Genomic DNA, 19167 nt, shown 5'->3' on the forward strand with positions numbered 1-19167 from the left:
TACCTCTCAATAGACCTGTGCCAAGTGACTCAGTCCCAGGACAGTGTCCGTGTCTAATACCTCCATTCTTATAACCTTCACCAGGGCAGATAGCCCTAGATTTGAAAACGAGAAAGCCGAAACTCCAGATGAGTGCCTTGTGGCAGAGGGGCCTCTGGGTCTTTCCTGTGGTCCTGCATGGCAGAAACACCTCCTGCTTGGTGACCACCATCCCCAGGGATGGCAACATGGTTCAGGAGATGAAGAAAGCCAATCAGCGAGGGGTAGAGTGTGGGCTTAACCATGCCTTTAAGATCAGAATCCACTCTCCAAACGATGTCTTCTGCTAGTGAGTTCAGGGAGTTGAGGCTGGGTGACCCCACCCATTTTCCTGCTCCTACCTTGTTCAGTGAGTACTATGTCTTCTCTGAAGACTTCAGGCCTCAGGGAGCCTCAGCAAGTGGTTGCAGCCATTGGAGCTAGAGGCCACACTGTTCAGTTCCTCACCTAACTCTGTTATCTGTGTCTTACAGGGCAACATGGGCTTGCCTGGGCTCTCCGGAAATCCAGGACCCTTGGGACGGAAGGTAGGCCTTGGTTCTCTGCTTGGCTTTGGCCATGGGCCTGCCAGCAAGCTTGGCCTTCAAGCAGAAGCCCTGTGGGCCACCTGTGCCTCCTGGTTGCAGCTGGGTTCCCTGGGCATAGAGCCTGTTGGCAAGCAATGAGAGGTTTCTGAGTCCCGGGTGGGCTGGGGTTGGGAGCCTGTTGGTGTGAAGTGGATCTCCTGTGGTTAATGAGGTGTGACTAAAAGTGTGTCTGGCTCACTCTGTCTCCCAGAGCGGCAGGCCTCAACGATGCTTAAGGTGGTTAGCACACTGGCTGAGCGCCTTTCGACCTGGGTCTCTCCTCATGTGCAGTGAGGACAGCAGTTCTTATCAGTCCCTCACTGCCTGGGGGTGGTTGTGTGACTCAGGGGAAGGGTCCGCGTTCCACTCTTATCCTCTGAGTCTGAGACACCCCTCACGGATGGGCTGCAGACAAAGGGATGCGCTCTGCAGAGGACCCACATTCTCTGTGTGTTCTGTGTGGTTGTTATGCTAACCCATGCCTGCCACCTCCTCAGCCATTCTAGGTCTGCTCTTGGTTGTTGTTGGTGAGGATTCTGGCATTTTCCAGAATGGGCTCTCCAGAGGCCTTGGACTCCTTCCTCCCTGTCCCCAGCTGCCATCCCCCATCCTTTATGATGAATTGTGCCTCCTCTTGTAGCCTTTCTGGAGCATTCAGACTTTGGGTCAACATGGCCTTTGCTCAGGGACACTTGGCCCATCTTAGTTATTTTCAGCCCCGAGTCTTGCCTCATTAGCAGGGTAAGCACATTGGTCTGTGACTCCAGTTCTTCCTCCTGGCACAACATGTACCTTGTGTGCATGCAGGAAAGACAATAGAGGCCAGAGGTCAATCACTTTTTAGGAAGATTCCCTCACTCCTGAAGAGCTGTCCAACAGACATGTGGGCCCAGGGCTTACTTCCGCTCTGGTTCCCAGATGTGGCCCCAGCTGCTTGCTCCCTAGACCAGTCATCTGGTCTTCATTGGGACAGCCAGGGTGTCTCCTGGCTCCAAGCTGCCCTTTGCTCTGAGGGTCCCCATGACACAGGGAATTTGGAAGGTCATAGCCATCACCTCCACTACCCTCTGTGGCAGAGCAGGCCATACCTTAAACTTCAGAGGCCATGGGATAGTACAGTGTTTGCTGGCACGGCATGCCTACTGCTCTGCATGCACCTGGCCTGTGTTCTGGCACTTTCTGGTGGAGGAGCTAGGAAAGGCCCCTTCCGTCTGACTCATAAAGCAGCCCATGGCGGCCTCACTTTGAAGGGGTAGGAAGGCAGCAGAAAGGGTGGAGAAAACACAGACTTGTGCTACTGCCTACGTAGGATTCCGGGGCTCCCTGTGCTCAGCAGATGGCCAAGGGCTCTGACAGCCCCTGCTTTCCTGTTCAGGGTTGGGTATCTTCCGAGTTAAGGGAGCTCCTCCTGTGGTTGGCCATGTACTCTGTGCTCCTCTCTGGCCCTAGCCCAGGCAAACCCATGTGAGCAATTGCCACAGAGCCTTGGCCTAAGACAGGCAGACTATGTCACCCACATACTGTGTAGAGCACAGACAACTCAGGCCCTGAGATAGGGACCCTCTTTAGTGGCGGCATCAGGGAGGGGAATGAATGGCTTGGGATCCTGTTCCTGGGCTTATCCCTATAAGCAGTCCCCATCTCTGGTGACTGTGGCAGCCTCTTCGTCCTGTTGCTCCAGGGTGACTGTGTCTTCTCTGTGGGAACCCTGAGGAGAAGGAATACAGGTGAGCAGAGGTGAGGTCAGCTGTCTGTGGCATTGAATTTTGTTTTTTATCATTCATCCATTCGTTCATGAAGTGAGAATGTATTGAACACCTACTATGTGCTGGGCCTGTGCTGTATGAACACAGAACCTGCCTTACAGAGTTTCCTTCACTGAAGGGCAGAAAACAGGAAAATGGTAAAGATCTCAGGTGTGTTGGAGGACGGGAAGGGCTGTGGAGAAGGTGGGCAGGAGAGAGTTCTGGCTGAGAGAGTGCCAGTGGGAAACAGGTGGCAATTAAAAGCATCGGAGGGTGTGACTAGGGCTACCTCAGTCAGTAAAATGCTTGCCACCCAAGCCTGAAGTGCTGTGGGATGTTCTGTATGTTAAATGTGTTGCTCTGATTGGTTAATAAATAAAACACTGATTGGCCAGTAGCTAGGCAGGAAGTATAGGTGGGACAAGGAGAGAAGAGAATTCTGGGAAGTGGAAGGCTGAGGCAGAGAGATGCTGCCAGCCGCCATGAGAAGATGTTAAGATACCGGTAAGCCATGAGCCACGTGGCAACTTATAGATTAATAGAAATGGGTTAATTTAAGATATAAGAACAGCTAGCTAGAAGCCTGCCACGGCCATACAGTTTGTAAGCAATATAAATCTCTGTGTTTACTTGATTGGGTCTGAGCAGCTGCGGGATTGGCGGGTGAGAAAGATTTGTCCTGACCGTGGGCCAGCCAGGAAAACTCTAGCTACACTGAAGAGCTGAGTTCAATTCCTAGCACCATGTAAAAAGCCACATGTGTTTGCATGAGCTTGTGATCCCAGTGCTGGGAAGGTGGAGACAAGGAGGACTCCAGAACTTACTGTCCAGCAAGCCTGTTCTAACCAGCAAGTTCCAGGTCCCTCTGAGATGCCCCGTCTCAAAACACAAGTTGAACAATACAAGCTGGATGTGGTGGCACACACCTATAATTCCAGTACTTGAGAAGCAGAGGCAGGTGGATCTCTGTGAATTTGATGCCAGCGTGGTCTGCATAGAGAGCCCCAGGGTAGCCAGGACTGCATAGTGAGACCCTGTCTCTAAAATAAAATAAACAAGAAGGACATCCCTGTCCGCCACATGCATGTACACATAGGTATGTGCACATATGTGAACATGTATCCATACACTTGAACACACACACACACACACACACACACACGCACGCACACACACAAATACACACAATGCTGCCTCACAGAGTGAGGCAAAACCATGCCCATTTCATAGCTAAGAAGACTGAGGCCCAGCTAGATTTTATTTAGTCATGCACCCTTCCTGTTAGTCAGTACATGGGAACTTGTGCTCTACACCCTTGGTTGACCCTGGTGTTGAGTGACAGGTGAGGTTGTCAGGGCTTCAGGGTATGTTCTACAGTGGTGGCCTTCGACCCTGCTGAGTGTCAGGCTAGGTACTAGACCCAGGCAAGAGAACTTCTGAGAGGCCTCAGGTGGGTTCCCCATGCAGCCAAGATCCAGACTCACCGACTTAAGGGAGAAACCTTCTTTGTGTCTTAAAGTGGGGGGCTGGGGTCTGAACCTGGGTCTCTGAACCTCCGGCCCCTTTCCTACCACAAGGCTGACTGAGACTCAACCAAGAGAGGAAGGACCTGCTGAGTTCGCGTTCAAAAGAGGCTTCTTTATGAGAAAGTTCATGGGAATGGAATGTGATGGAGTCCCAGCTGTGTCCCCTGTGGTTGTGAATGGGGGTGAGCCTCCATTGTCCAGGGGACAGTAGGGAGGTCAATGGGATCGTGTAGTCCCAACACTCACACAGGGCTGGCACATGGCAGGCACCGTATGTACTGACTGACTGATCGACTGAATCATAACGATGGTCGTGAAAGAGGAGCAGCTGATGAATTCTGGCTCCCTGGTATCATTAATCCTCTGGGCGGTTCGCAGCTCACCAGACAAGCTGCCCTCCCCCTGCCCCCTACCCCCGCCCACTGCACGGGTCCTGAGCTGGCCTGGTGCCCTTTTGTGGATGTGGACCAGTGCTTCACTGCAGGAGGTGACTCTGCCCTCAGGGCCAGGAAGGTCCGCAGACATTTATGCATCGGTTTGTTTGAGCCGGGGTCTTACTCTGGGCCCAGGCTGGCCTCAAACTTGCGGTGATTCTTCTGTGCCAGCGTCTAGTACTAGGATAGCAAACACACAGCCTCGCTTACCCTCCGGAAGGTGGGAAGGTTGTGGCTGCTCACATGTAGGAGCTGGATATGCTCCTCAGTCCTGCAGAGCACAGCGCAGTCCCAATCCCCCGTGTGCATGAGGTCAGCCCCTGGGCTGAGGCCGAGTGGTCTGTGGCATGGTCCCTTACCAGCGCCCTGGCTTCCTGCCTCCCTGTGTTGCTTTCTGCATGCCCCTGGCCTGACCTCTCCACATCCATCGTTAATGCTACTTGCTTCTCTTCTCCGTGACTCTCTTCTTGAGTTTCTCCCCAGCACCCCCAACGGTTCCCACTCTCGTTCCTCAGACCCTTTGGCTCATCTTTGGAGCCTCCTCGGGATCCCCCCACTTCCTGGCTGTTGAATGCCTCACTGACAACCTCAGCACACTTCTCCACCTGGAGCAGCGCTCTGAGGTCAGAATCCTACCTGACGGTTGTAGCTTCCCTACGTGAGGTTCAGCGCACACTGGGCACCTGCCTCTGCCTGGCTCCACCCCTCCCCTTCTCCCGTTCCTCTGGCTGACATCACCCATTGATCTGTCTTGCCAAGACCTGATAACAGGCCTCTGTGTCTTACTTAGCACGCTGCCAGGCAGACATGACTAACGCAAGGAAGTGGGTATACTGAAAACCTTTTCTCTTTTCAACCTCAGTTCCCCAGGCTCCTCTGTGGGTCACTGGCCCTCCCGTGCTGTCCCCGTGGCACTGCCCTCAGGAAGACGGAATACAGGTGGAGGGCAGAGATGCTACCCCTGCCTTTCTGAGCACCAGCTATTCTTTCCAGTGTGACCCCCAGCCCCATGCTGGGCTCTTTTGGCCCGTTCCCACTGGCCTCTCTCCTGCCATGGTCCATTTCTGCCCCCATCCCTGCCCCACTGCCATACTCAAGGTACTGTGCGACCTCCCCAAGCTGAGCTCCATCTCAGGCTCTCAGTTCTTTGCCTACATTCTTCTTCCTGTGCCTTTGGTGTCCCTAACCCCTTCTTGAAGGTAGTGATCACATTGCTTTTGTTCAGTGTTATGTCTGCTACTGCTTGTCCCCTGGGCTTTGGTCATCTCGTTGCTCAGGCTCAGCAGATGTTTGTTGAATGAATGAATGAGCTACATGAAAAGTAGACCTCCTTGCCCTCTCTTCCTCAACTTACCACCAAGTGGGGTTGGATGTCCTGGGACCCGTCTGATATTTCTAGATGACCCACTGATTTTAGAATCCTCTTAACACTGGAGCCCGGAGGGCATGTTGAGAGATCAGTTTGGGAAACTGAGGCTCAGAGAGGCTTCTTCCCCTTTGACCCTCTGTCCTACTCTCTGCTGGTGGGGCGTGGGCTCCTGGGGTGGCAGGTGAGTTCCATGGGCAGCCCTTTGTGTCTGAACAAGACTGGGGAGTGAATTCCACTTTCCTACAAAGTGGAGCTTGCGGAGCCGTCTGGGCACACACTGGTATCCAGACCCCCAGGCAGGGACAGGATCCCCTCCCTCCTTGCCTGGAGTCCAAATAGCACCCCACTGTCTGTGGCAGGGTGAGGTGATGTCTGGTTCCTCCTCGTGCACTGTAAGCAGTGATTAATCTGGCTCCCAAACCAAAATAGAGCGCGTGCTGTATTATAAACACGGGGCCTGCGGAGGCCCGTCTGCCAGCAGCCAGCGGGCCCAGCTCTTCTGTAGCACCTCTGCCTCCCTCCCACCTGGCACCTTTCACCCACGCAGGAGAAATCACTGCCCCGGGGCTACCTTGTGGGATGAGCTGGCCCGGTAATTGCCAGGGCCAGGAGAAGATAATGGTTTAGAATCTCACTCCCCAGGCCTGTCATTTAAAACTGGTAAACACTGCGGAAGGGGCTGCCAGGGAGCCCCCTCTGCACCCCACCTCCCACCTTGACTCTGCTTGTCTGTGCTGTTCCCACCAGCCTTCGAAGCACATGCTCACAGTCACAGTCAAGACCCTCTGGGGTTCATGGATCAGGACAGCTCAGCCCAACTCAGGGATCTAGAGCTTAGAGAACTGTCCAACCTTGGCCATAGTTTCCTGCCAGCCAGTCATCTCCTGGGACCTCAGTTTCCTCGTCGGTCCAGTGAAGTAGGCGGTGGTTGAAACGATGACTTTGGTCCCATCCAATGTGGGTACTCCAGCATTCTACTATTGACCTTTGCCCTCAGGATGTTGCTGTGACTCAGTGGCTCTGTCTCAGGGAGATGCATCTTTATGGGGACCTTTCTTGTTCTTCTGGGCTGGTCCTAGCCTCAGTGTTTGGTGGTTAAAGTCTGAGGGATTTGGGTCACAATCCATGTGCTGTTCTAAGAAAGCTGTATGGCGTCAGGAAAGTCCCTCCCTCCCTGAGCCTCTGTTTCCTCACTGGTGTGTATACCAGGTGATTCCTACCTCCTAGAAGTGATTTAAGATGTTAGTGAGCAGGCGCAGGGTTAGGCATGATGGGTTCTGTCATTCTTTTTTCTTCCAGCTCTTTCCTGGACGCAGGTTTGCTTAAACCTCATCTGGGATTTAACTGAACACGTCCCTTGTCTTTGGGGGAGAGCAATTGCTTGTGAACTGCTTTTCAGTAGAGTATTGGAGACTTGGGGCTCCTGCCTCACCCTATGGGCGTTGCTCTTGGCCCTGTGAATCTATGGACTGTTTACAGCGATCCTCTAGGCAAACAGAGTTTGGCAGAGTGAGTTCAGAGAGGTGATTGCCCTGCTCAGTCACACAGCCAACAGCACATGGCTCACCTTGGTGCTTCTGTGGGAGAGAGAGGGCTCAGCTTTTTCCTCCTCAAGTCATGTCATGCCAGGTCCCCGTGTCCCCAGGGCTTCCTGTCACAACCCCACTTGCTACTCCAGCTGCCTCTCAGCCCACTCCCTTGTTTCTTCTTCTCTGGTCCCCGGGGCCCTCTGTGCTTCTTTAAGCCCACTGAGAGAAAGTGCCTCGAGGCCTTTGCACTCTCTGCTCCAGCTGCCTGGATGCCCTTTTAGGAGCTAACTCCCTGTCCACCTCTCCTCCTGTCACCCATCCCTTGGCTGTCCCTGGAGTCACCACCCCTCCCCAGCCACGCTGTCCTCTGTCCCCTAACTTTACCTGTTCACGGCTCCTTTTGGTTATGGTAAAGATACATAGCATCAGATTTGCCGCTTCACCCAGTTTTCAGTGCATGGGCAATGGTGTTCAGCACATTCAGGTGGTTAAGCAACTGATCTCCAGAACGTATTCATCTCGCAAAACTGACACCTGCTACTCATTACACCTCATCTTCTTCCTTCGGCCACCCACAGTTATCTTTTCTCCTTACTTTGTTTTTAGTTCCTTTTGAGGAATGTAAACTCCCAAGGTGAAGGATGTTGACTGACTTTTTCTTCCCTTGGGGAAAACCCTGCAGGTCCACACACACTTCATCAGTGTTTGTTGAGTGAGTGGTTGCATGAATGAATGAACGAATGAACAATGAGAAATAAAACCGTAGCTGGTGTTTCTGAGGTTGCTGAATCAGTGCCAGACACCATGCCTGGTGCTCCCCACACACATCATGCCACCCAGGCACTGGCTTTTACCTCCGTATTGGATAACTTCTGAGGAAATCAAGGCTCAGAGAGATTGAGTCATTGGCTCTGGTCACCCAGCCAGCCCATACATAGGTAAGCAGTCCTGGAATCCAGATCAGTCTGTAAGAAGAGCTTGGATCCTTCCGTCCAGCTGCTGGCTGTGGTCTGGGGCTTACCTTGCCTACTCCTGGCCTACGGAGGAGTCTTCTCCATGGCAGGCCTTGATGTAGAGTGAGATAGATCTTGTGGGTAGCAGTCTCTTTTGGTGTGAAATGATTCAGAAGCATTGCTGGGGAACTTCCCAACCCTCCCCACTGAGACAGATTCTGCTATTTATAACGAAGACTGCCGCTTCCTGTGCATCTTCAGGGTCCGGAGTGTTGACGTTCACCTGTGTGAGGCAGCATTTATGTGTGTGTAGAGCATGTGCATCTGGGGACTGGGACTGTGGATCAGTGCTTGCCCAACATGCTAGAGCCCTGGGTTTGATCCACAGCACCACATAAACCAGCTGTGGTGGTGCAGGCCTCTAATCCCAGAACTTGGGAGTAAAGGTAGGAAGGTCAGAAATTCAGGGTCATCTTTGGCTGCATGGCAAGTTAGAGGCCAGCCTGGGCTGCATGAGACCCTCTCTTAAAAAAGGAAGGGAAGAAGGGAGGGAGGAAGGAAGAGAAAGAAAGAAAGAAATGAAGAAAAGAAAGGAGAAAGAGGAAGAAAAAAGAGAAAGAGAAAGAAGGAAGGAAGGAAGGAAGGAAGGAAAGAAAGAAAGAAAGAAAGAAAGAAAGAAAGAAAGAAAGAAAGAAAGAAAAAGAAAAGAAAAGATGAAGTGGGGAAAGTCTGCCAGGATCTCCACATGGCCCTGTGTCAAGAGCCCGTGCAGAGTGGCAGTCTCCTGTCCCTTGTCATAGACTCTCAGGGGTCCTAGAACTTGGAGTTCAAAGATAACAGAACCGGAGGGACTCAGAGTTCCAGATCCCCCATCTGAGGTCCACAGCAGGGCGATCACCCACCCAAGGTTGCATAGATGAGTCAGAGATGGTGTCTCTCTTAGCAGAGCACCGTGTGAGGGGCCTGCCAGGAGTCAGTGTGGTCCCACTGTCAAGTGAGAATGCAGAGTCAAGGCTGCCACTGAGCATCTGGGTGGCCTCCTCTCCCTTGGACTAGGAGCAGAGCCAGTGAGGAAGGAGACAGTGTCTCTGGGTGACATGGTCACGGTCATGAGCTGGAGTGGCTCCCGATGGCGTAAGGCGTCCTGTGTGTGCCATTCGACCTTGTCCCTGTCCCTCACGTGACAGGCCCTTTGCTCCTGTTTCTGACTGCCTCTAACTCTCTGGATTTCAAAGACGGGGTTGGGATGCGGACCACTGGGGCATAGTTTCTCACCCTACCCCAGTTCTCTGCTCTAATGAGAGACGACACCAGAGGATTCTGTGAACGCCCACAACCTGCATCCGTGTGGGGAGTGTGTTCCCGGTCCCTCCCACAGATCCTATTGCCTGATGCTAATTCTTCACCCCACAGGGACCCAAGGGCCATCCTGGAGCAGCAGGGCACCCTGGAGAACAGGTGAGGCCCGTGTGCATGGCCCTGGACTGTCTATTTTCTCTCCTTCCGTCCTTGCTTGGTACCAGCCCGCTCCTTGGACTGAGATTCTCTGGAGCCCCAGAACAAGGCCACAGACCCCCCCCCCCCTTTACCCAGTCAGCCACACTGTCCTGGAAGAGCCTGTGTCTACACTGCCCAGCCCAGCCCAGGGCTGGCAGAAGCCCCTGGACTCTGGTTAGAGCCATGAATAGCTGGCCTGTCCCAGGCGATGTTAGACGATATTATCCCTTCCATTCGCCTTGGGGTTTGCAGGAATTCTGGTCTCCTGGCCCAAGTCAAACAGCGGTCCTGCCAGGGGACAGCCGGCCAGGTCTCTTCTGTGCTTTCTTATTTTCCGCCTGGAGCTGAGGGCTTTGTCCCCAGAGCTGGTCTGACCAGTTTCTAGAGAGGTGGGCTTTGGGGCCCCAGCAGGCCCTGCTTGTCTTCGTCCCCCTTGGCCTCACATTCTTGCCCCTCTCCTTGTCCATTATAGGCACCCTCCCCCACCCCCGGACCCCGACTGAGCTGCACAGGGCCTCAGCTTTTCTAACGTTTCTCTCGTTCCTTTTCAGGGCCAGCCGGGACCTGCGGGCAGTCCAGGGGCCAAAGGTTACCCTGGCAGGCAGGTGCAGTATATGCTCTGGAAGCTATGGCCATGGGGGTGACCAGAGTGCCCTAAGCAGAGGGAGGCTGTGGGCTGGGGCCCAAAAGCTGCCCCTGTGGGTGGGCCCTAAGGAAAGGGCTGGTCAGGCACTGGACCTGGCAGCCATGCTGCGGACTAGTGGGGGTCTGTAGGAGAACTGGGGCTTCGAGAACGGCTTCCTGAGACGCCTTCTATCCAGTCTCCCTCTGAGCCATCCCTGGTCCAACCCATTCCATGGATGCTCCAAAGAACAGCTGAGGCCCAAGACAGGACTGACCCCGGGACACTGACAGCAGGGAGGGCCTCTCCATATGGCCTTGCCCCCTATATTTCTGTTTCAGGGGTTCCCTGGACCTGTAGGAGATCCTGGCCCCAAAGGCAGCCGGGTAAGTGGGTTTTGGCTAGTCCCACACAGGTAGGGCTGTGAGTGGACATTGCTTGCCCCTCTAATGTGTTTATGGGAGGTCAGGGCTATTAGGGGAGCGGGGGCCAGGAGACGGCAACCTCTGAACTCGCTCTGCCTAGAACTGCCAAGGAGGCACTCCACACGGGATCTCCCAGAAGTTGTTAGGAGGCAGAGAAGGTTCTGTGTGTGTTGAATAGGGAAATTGGAGGGGAAGACAAAGGGCACAGGTCACGGTGGACCTAGGTAGCTCTGTTCATGATGCATGCCAAGACACTGCTGAGACAGGACCCAGGTGTCCCAGAGTGGGGCCTGCTGACTCTCAAGAAATGCTCAACAAGTGAATCGCATGGCCGTCTGTCAGGGCAAGTCCCCTGTGACGTGTCCTCTACTGAGCCAATGCTATTTACACCCTGGCAGGCGGGAGGGCCAATGTGGACACGGTATTGGCCTTAATCTCTGCATCTGTCTAGGGGTGGCAGAGGTGGGCACAGCATAGAAGGCAAGGTCCCCCAGATGTTACATGGCATGCCAAGTCAGGGCAGCTCTTGTCCTGGGATTCTGGGTCTCTCTCCTGTGGCTCCCATGAGGAGTGGTCTCTGAGGGAATTTCTAAACCTTGAGAGAAAGGATCCCCAGGCTCAAGGGTCTACTCTGCCTCTTGTGTATAAAGGAGACACTGCCCAGACCAGCCCTGGGGTCTGCATGATGGACTCAGAGACTCCCCTTGGCCACTGACCCCAGATGGTCACTAGGCTTCTTCGAGTCCACTCACTGTGAACACAAGCCGTGAGCTCTGCACAGAAGAGTCAGGATAAGTGCTTGAGATGATGGTTGTTGATTCAGCTGGTTGCTGAGGGGAACACAGGGGTGGGTATGTGGGCAAGGAGAGCTGCTACCAGTCTCCCTCAGCTGTGTGTGTTCATGACACACTCACTGGTTAGGGGTGTGGGCTTAGGAACCACTGGGCTTGAACTCGGAGACCGGATCTGTGACACTACAGTTGTGTGACCATAGGCAGGTCCCTTAGCTCTCTAGGCCTAAATGTTCTCACCTGTATAGAATTCTAACTAATACCTCCTGCCAGGAGTGTGGTGAGGATGCCGTGATTTAATCATGTGTCCAGTGTGTAGCCGGTAGGCTGCATTTGTCCTAGGATAGCTATGGATTCATATCCCAACTCAACATGAAATAATAAACTTGAAACATTCTATAAGGGTGTGTGTGTGTGTGTGTGTGTGTGTGTGTGTGTGTGTGTGTGTGTGTGATTTCCCTCCCCCTTTGTAATTTGATTGTGAAGTTCTCAAGTGTGAACCCTGTAGATGGCACCTTTCTCACCGTGTCAAAGACAGGACACGTCTGTGTGTTTAGCGTGTGTAAAGCGTTGAGTCGGACCTGGCACGTAGTTTGTGCTTGGCAGCATTTGCTTTCGCTTTAGTTTCATTAAACTGCCGCACAGCATCTAGAGCGCAGAGTGGTATAAGCCCTGTGCTAGATATTGGCCCTTCAGAGGTTACCAGAGGACAGGGAATTAGCTGGATGGTGCTGGGGGATGAGCCTGTATCTTGGGTACTAGACAGGAGGGCACTCAAGGTGGGTTATGCATGCCATGTTTCTACCACCATAAGGTAGGCAAGGTATGCCTGGTTGAGGGCTCAGAGGGACCACAGGCCTATGGGCTGGAAATCAGGTACATTCTCTCTGGGCCAGGGACATAGACTGGTGGCCTTTGAGCTGAACACAAATTAGCTGAATCCAAATTGGTATCACCTCTTGTCTGCGGGGTCCTTGCCAGGGTTAACTCAGGAGCACCCGTGTGCCTGGCACAGTGTCACTCTCTAGGTGGCCATGCTGACTGGCAGTACTTGGCCAGTGGGATGGATGTAAGCCTCCAGGTCCAGGACCTTAGAGCTCTTGGAGGAGCCACTATAGGGAACACCCCCAAGACAGGTAGATCTCACAGCCCTGCAGCTTCTAACCCGGGTACTAGCTTCCTTCCACAGGTCCCAAGCTGGGTGCCGGGCCTCTGTCATCCTATGCTACCCTCCCTGGTGTGAGCGTATGTGCCTTTGGACTACATCGTGGACGCAGCACCATGCAGTCCACGGGCATATACACTTGCCTCAAGGTCTATGTCATCGAGGACCACTGGAGCCACCATCACAGAGGACTGGGCTGTGGGATGGCGGCAGGGGGGCTGGGCTGTCTGCACCCCATGCTCAGCCTCTCTAATTCCCACCTACTCTTTTCTAGGGCTACATTGGACTCCCGGGACTCTTCGGCCTGCCGGGATCGGACGGAGAGCGGGTAAGTACCTTTGTACCTCGTCATCCCTCCGCTCCACCCTGCTGCTACAGATGGCCAGCTGAAGATGTGCATTCCCTCAGAGGGGACACCTGGTCAGGGTAGGGCAGCATGTGTGTACTTCACAGTTATAGCACTGATGGGAGGGACAAGGTAGGGGGCCCCAGGCCATATGTTCTAGGTACTTGGGGGATGGGGGCTAGAGAAGGGACTCTGCACAGGAGCTTCTCACCAGCAACAGACTGTTGTATTCTAAATATGAGTTCTGCAGGGACGGCCAGTTGGCTGTTTTTGTAAATGAAGTTTTATTGGCCATAGCCATGCTTATAGCTTACCAATGTTTGTGGCTGCTTTCCTGCCACAGTGACAGGGCTGAGTAGCTGTGACAGAGGCCACCCACAGAGCCCCAAGCAGTCTCTCTTCCCTTTTGCACAAGCGTCCACTCATTACTGGCACAGACACTTGGCTGCTTTGTAAAGTGATGCGAAGCTTGTCTGGCAGAAGGGTGGGGACAGAAGCCAGGTGTCAGACGCCAGGCCAGGCACCCCAGGCAGGACCATAGTAGCTTTGGTGACATCAGGGACAGGGGACACCATGGATGCCTGGCTCCGTTCTAAGCTCTGGGGGTGAATATACACTGGCTTCAGGCTGGGTAGGTTTAAGATTTCCCAAGATGCCCTGTCCTCCAGACCAAGTGTCCAAGTCGGAGAAGAGCTGCCCGGGGCTGGTGACTTTAATACATGCTCCTTACTCCTCTGAGCCTGTACTTGGAAGTTCAGTTGGAACCCTGTCATTAAGCTAAATATAGAGCATTATAGGAAAGCAGAAGAAGGTGCACTTAGTAAGCACCTGCGGGATGCCAGGAGTGCTGGCAGCTCTCTTTAGGAACTCCCCCGGTAGGTGTTCTTAAGTCCCTGAACCCTGATCCACCCACTGAAACATGCAGCTGGTCCTACTGTTCTGGGCAAACATTCCAGACTACTTGGGATTTCATCCTGGGTGTGGTTGGGGGTGCCCGCCTGGAACTTGATAATGATCTTTCTCCTCTTTCTCCTACAGGGCCTCCCTGGTGTTCCTGGCAAGAGGGGCGAGATGGGTAGGCCGGTAAAGATTTTCCGTGTCTATTACGCAGACTCTACGGGTAGCCCCACCTCCCGCTGGTCGGACTGCACTGGTGGTCCCTGAGACCCGGCGCTGTCTGCCTCTCTGCTCTGTTTCTCGGCTGTGGGTGTGGGGTGGGGTACGCAGGTACAGCGGCTGGCCTGAGATGCGGCCTGGGGTTCCTACTGCTCCAGGTGCCTCCTCTATCCCTGTGTGCTGCAAGGGCCTGTGGGTACAGCTTTGTGTCTGGGGCTTCTGTCCAAGTGTTTGTGTTAGTGGCCAGCAGGGACTAGATGACTTAAGTGCTCACCCAGACAGCACGCCATCCACACAGTGTGGGACCCCCACTCCATCTATCTTCATTTATGCATACACAAGTTTAGACAACTGTGGAGTGTGGTAGGAGTGGTCCCAGGAACAATTTGGTGTTGATCCCCGGACCCCCGACCCCCCCCAAAAAAAAAAAAATCCACTGGCTCTGTTTAGGCCTCTCTGTTGCTATAACGGATTAGTTTTCCTCTTGTTCGGCCATGGATAGGGTATAAAGAGAGAGGCAAGGTCCAGAGAAGTTAAGTAACATGTACAAGGTGTTGCAGCCACTGAACAGTTGAGCTGGGGACACCAGGGACTGACTCTTGGGAACACCATATGGTACCAATATTATAAAAGTAGGTTTCCTAGTCTCTGCTAGGAAAGCCATTGATCCAGAAGGGGAAACTGAGGCTGTGAGAAATAGAGTGAAATGTGCAGCATCCCTCTGCTGGTGAGGCCTCATGACTGTCTTCCACGCCTGTCCCCATTGGTGGCTTAGCTCTCTGCTGCCACCCTGCAGGTTGCTGTCCAGCCTCAGAACCCTGGTCATCTGGTCAGGCCTGCCATTGGCTAGAGAATGCAAGTTGCTTGGCCAGGGTCACACAGCAAATTGGTGGCAAAATCAGGATCTGAACCTAGGACCCCTGATAGCACAGGGTGCTTTCCATACGGCCCCTCTTCTCTCCCTCCAGTCCTTTCTCCTCCAGAGGAATCTACAGCTCTCACCCCTGCCTCACCCCTCGTGCTAGAAAGGGAGTGTGTAATTCTGGAAGAAGGTCCAAATGTAAAATGTTGGCAGTTGGCTAGAGCTGGCAGGGCTTCTGGCCTGGCTGGTTCAGTCTTATGCACAGCAGATGGCTGAGCCATGTCCCAGCCGGAACCTCTCACTGATTCTAGAAAGAGGCTGCAGTGAGTTCTCTGGTCTAGCTCTCTCTCTCTCTCTCTCTGGATCTGTCATCAGTGCATTGGGGTGCCTGGTGAAGCCAGCTAACCCCACAGTGCTGTGTACGGCCTGGACCTATCTACTGTGGCCAGGCCTGCATAGAGTCAGGAAGGCAATCCTGACACTGGACTAGATGGTCCAGGATTGGCTCAGTCTCTCACTGTGTGATTCAGAGATGGTGAGCGCTTGCCCTAGGACACACAGCTATCTGGTTCAGAACAGGGCTTCCTGCCCTGGGCTTTTTCAAGACATCAGATAGGGAAGCAGGAAGTGTATATTCCCACATGGGGAAACTGAGGCCCAAACAGATGAGCTGGAGGTCTGGTCGCCATCATCTAGATGTGAGCCAGAGTTGTCCCAGGGATCTCTGGGAGACTTCTGCCTGCCTGTCTCCATCTCTTTTCCCTGGGTGACATTACTCCAGTGGATTTCCTATCTGGCTTCACAGGCCAGGGTAGGACATGAACTGCATCATGAAGCAAGGGAGCTGGGAACCTCAGGGGGCCTTCTCCATCAGCACATTTCAAGTACAGTAGGGAGGATGCAGGCTAGACCTGTGCAGGGACTTCCAGACATTAAAAAATTTAACTATTATACCTTTTTAAAAGTCGGTGACTTCTGGAGGCTGCTGAATAGTTCCGTGGTGGGTACCAACCCCGACTAGTGGTGTAGTGGTGCATTGCAGCTTGCTGGGGACTAGATTGAGTAGTTAATGATGCTTACTTAGCTCAGTCTTGCCTAGAGTGCAGGTTTGCAGGCTAGGAGACAGAGTGAAGCACAGGAGGTCATCTACTGAATACTTAGGCTGCCCTGGCCTTGCGTCTACCGCTGTAACAGAGGAGCAGATTCTGGAATCAGGAGCATGGCTGAAATGCCTTTAGAGGTCTGGGCCCTTGGCACATTGCTGTCTACACCTCAGGCCCTCTGAACTGCTGCCATCCAGAGAGAGGGTGGAGCCCGGCCCCAGTCTTTTTTCTTCTGCTGGGCCTGGTCCTGCTCACAGTACGAGGCGTTCAGTCCCAGAGGGGCCCGACCTAGGGAGGCAGAGGAGCCACGTAGCAGGCCCGGCAGTGAGCCAAGTTCATTCCTTGGGCCATGGGCCAGGCTGCTGCTGTCAGGGGTTGGGGAGACAGAGGAAGGAAGTGCCTGCTGCCACAGGCTGATGTGCAGCCATATCATCACACATACATCAGGCACAGCCAGTAGGCACTGGATGGCCAGCTGGGCCGAGAACAGAGGCCCTGGGTAGCCACTGGGCGTGGCCACATGCTAGGGAGTGGAGTGGCAGGAGCTTGGAATCTCAGTCTCCAACCAGAGTAGCAAACTGCTGTTCACCTAGGCTTGCTGCGTCTCAGACCACTTATAATTGTTCTAGCACCCTTAAAAGTGTCCGTGTTTCCTAACAGTCTTTTTAAACAAAAACCCTAGGCTCGCAGACGTTGCCGTCCACTAGAGAGACAAAGCTGGAAATGGAGAAGGAGAGCTGGTCCCCAAGACCACTGTGTGCATCCAGGCAGAGCCGGAGTTAGTGCGCATTAGTCCAGAGCTGGGATGGACTTTGAGATGCTGAGCTTCTTCTAGTTCCTCTGGCCATGCTCGGTGTCACAGCGTAAACACCAAGAGACCAGCTCTGGGGCCGGACTGCCTGGATTCAAATCCCCACCGTGCTATCCCATAGCTGTGTGTCTTTGGACAGGTTTCTTAACCTCTCTCAACCTCTTGATATCGAAAGCAGAGTCCCTTTCATGAGTCTGTTGGGGTTGCTTGTTCCTGTCACGGCTTTGTCCTTCTGTGGCTCACAGGCTGGCTTCGTCTCCTGCTGAACTGCAGCAGGGACTCATTGGAGTTTGGAGTCAACTTTCGGAAAGCAATGTCTTGAGTCTCTCCCTGGTCTTAGTGTTGTCTGAAGTAAAGCAGACATAACCCAGGCTCTTATAGCCCTCTGGGTGGTAGATCCAGGATGGCTCGGGCCTGCCCCTCCGGGTGGTAGATCCAGGATGGCTCGGGGCTGCTGGCCTGGCTGTTGGCTTTGAGTGGAGTGTTGAGCCAGCTCGGAGCTGCCCTGTGTGCAGAGCCCACCTGGTGCTGTTACCTAGTAATCTCAGGCCTTGCGTACAGGATGGACCAATAAATCCCCAGGTTGCCCAGGCTCGTGGAACCTCATGCAGGAAGGTTTCCTTCCTCCCCTGCCTTGTGTAGGGGTCAGGCCTGGCTAGTACATCTTTGGGAATCAGCCCCTCCGTAGCACATCACACAGCTGCCTGGGGAAGCCAGGTAGAACTGGCAATCCCCAGGCCTTGCCATTGGGACCATATGGAGCCAGCCAGGGCTGCTGCGGCACACTGCCCTCATTCCACAGGGACTGCCTTCCTACCCTGCCCCCCACCCCCACCCCAGCAACCACCACAGAGGAAAAGTCAGTGCCTTCAGAAGGTGTCCCATATCACAGCCCACCTGACAGTTGTCCCCTGTCCCACGAGGTGACAGCATTATTGCAGAGGATCTAGATTGGAGACGGGCCAGTGTCAGCTAGCCGAGACTCCAGGGTCAGGGGAAGAGGGGGCGTGAATGGGTTGGATGCTCTGCACCAAGACAGGACTGTGGTGGAAGCACTCTGTCACTCCGTGTGCCGGGTGGACACTCCGTCTCCTCCTCATGCTGGGCGGGGCCCAGATGAGACTCACAGGAGTGGAAGTGGACAGAGGACAGAGCCCAGTGACTTCCTGCCTGAGCCTTGACTTCCCCGTCAGTTAAATAGGATCAGTCACCTTTCCATCAGCATGAATGTCAGACCCATGTGCCGCCTTGCGTGCGAAAACAGCAACCTGGTCCCAGACGATCGAAGTGGGGTCCGAATGCACCCGTGCTTCCTGGGGCAGTGGCATTCGCCTGTGCTGTGCTGTTCATGAAGAGGGGCTGTGTGCTCCCACGCAGACAGGCGCAGATACAGAGTCAGGATCTCCGCTCTGGTACAGACCATGGGACTGTGTCTGGTTTTGTTGTTGTTTTGGTTTCCTGCTCTCACTGGATAGTCCAGAAGTAGTAGTAGCAAGCCAAAGTGTGAGGCTCCTCCAAGAGGCTGGGGGGGGGGGTGTCTTCACAGTCTGGCCGTATTTGCGTTCATTCTTCCTGTCAGGCAAATGTGAGATTTGCTTCCCATTCACCTTGGGAAAGCCGCAGTTGGAACTGGAAGAGGGGAAGGGTTTTCCAGGCTCTATAGCTACATCCCTCCCTTTCCTTTGAAGTAGGAATGGATCCCCCCACCCCCACCACCGCCCGTTGCCTCCTTACAGCTGATGTTTTTCCAGCTGCCTGGCTCCCTGAGGGGTGTGGGGCTTCTTAGTCAGGTCACCAAGGGCTGAAGGGCCAGACCTGCCTCTCTGTGACCATAGTGCTGATCTTCCCTAGCAATGTGACCTTACGTGACCTTGCCGTTTACCCTGTCACAGCCTTAGTTTGTGACATAGGAATGGTAGTTCCACAGTATGGCTTCTGAGGTGCAAAGCACAGCCACAGAGGCCTTCCTTTGATCAGCGGGGAAACTGAGGCCCGAGGGTGAGAAAGGTGCACTACAAACTTCAGCCAGTTGACAACGGTCTAGGGCTGAGCCTAGCTTCCTGCCTCATTCTGTATCATTTCCACTCTACTGGGACCAAGTCCCAGACCTGGGGAGGACTCCTGTCCCGCCTCTCAGATTGGCTGAGGCCTGTCCCTTGGTTCCATGTGTGCTGGTGTCTGTGGGTAGCAGGAAGGACTTCAGAACCCCAGATCTGAGGCATGAACCTGCTCAGACATTGTTCCTGCATCCCCTGAGGGCATGGCTCA

The 19167-nt window shown here is 53.9% G+C and overlaps 1 protein-coding gene across 1 annotated transcript in view; it reads left to right on the plus strand.

The window, feature by feature from the left end:
* Nucleotides 1–19167, plus strand: part of Col27a1 (collagen type XXVII alpha 1 chain) — a 118805-nt gene that overhangs the window by 32121 nt on the left and 67517 nt on the right. The window contains exons 7-12 of the mRNA XM_059255880.1: nt 513–566; nt 9575–9619; nt 10210–10263; nt 10622–10666; nt 12936–12989; nt 14046–14090. Coding sequence (XP_059111863.1) covers nt 513–566; nt 9575–9619; nt 10210–10263; nt 10622–10666; nt 12936–12989; nt 14046–14090 — 297 coding nt within the window. The remainder of the gene's footprint in view (nt 1–512; nt 567–9574; nt 9620–10209; nt 10264–10621; nt 10667–12935; nt 12990–14045; nt 14091–19167) is intronic.

The sequence above is a fragment of the Peromyscus eremicus genome, chromosome 2 (assembly GCF_949786415.1).
Source record: "Peromyscus eremicus chromosome 2, PerEre_H2_v1, whole genome shotgun sequence".
Taxonomy (NCBI): domain Eukaryota; kingdom Metazoa; phylum Chordata; class Mammalia; order Rodentia; family Cricetidae; genus Peromyscus; species Peromyscus eremicus.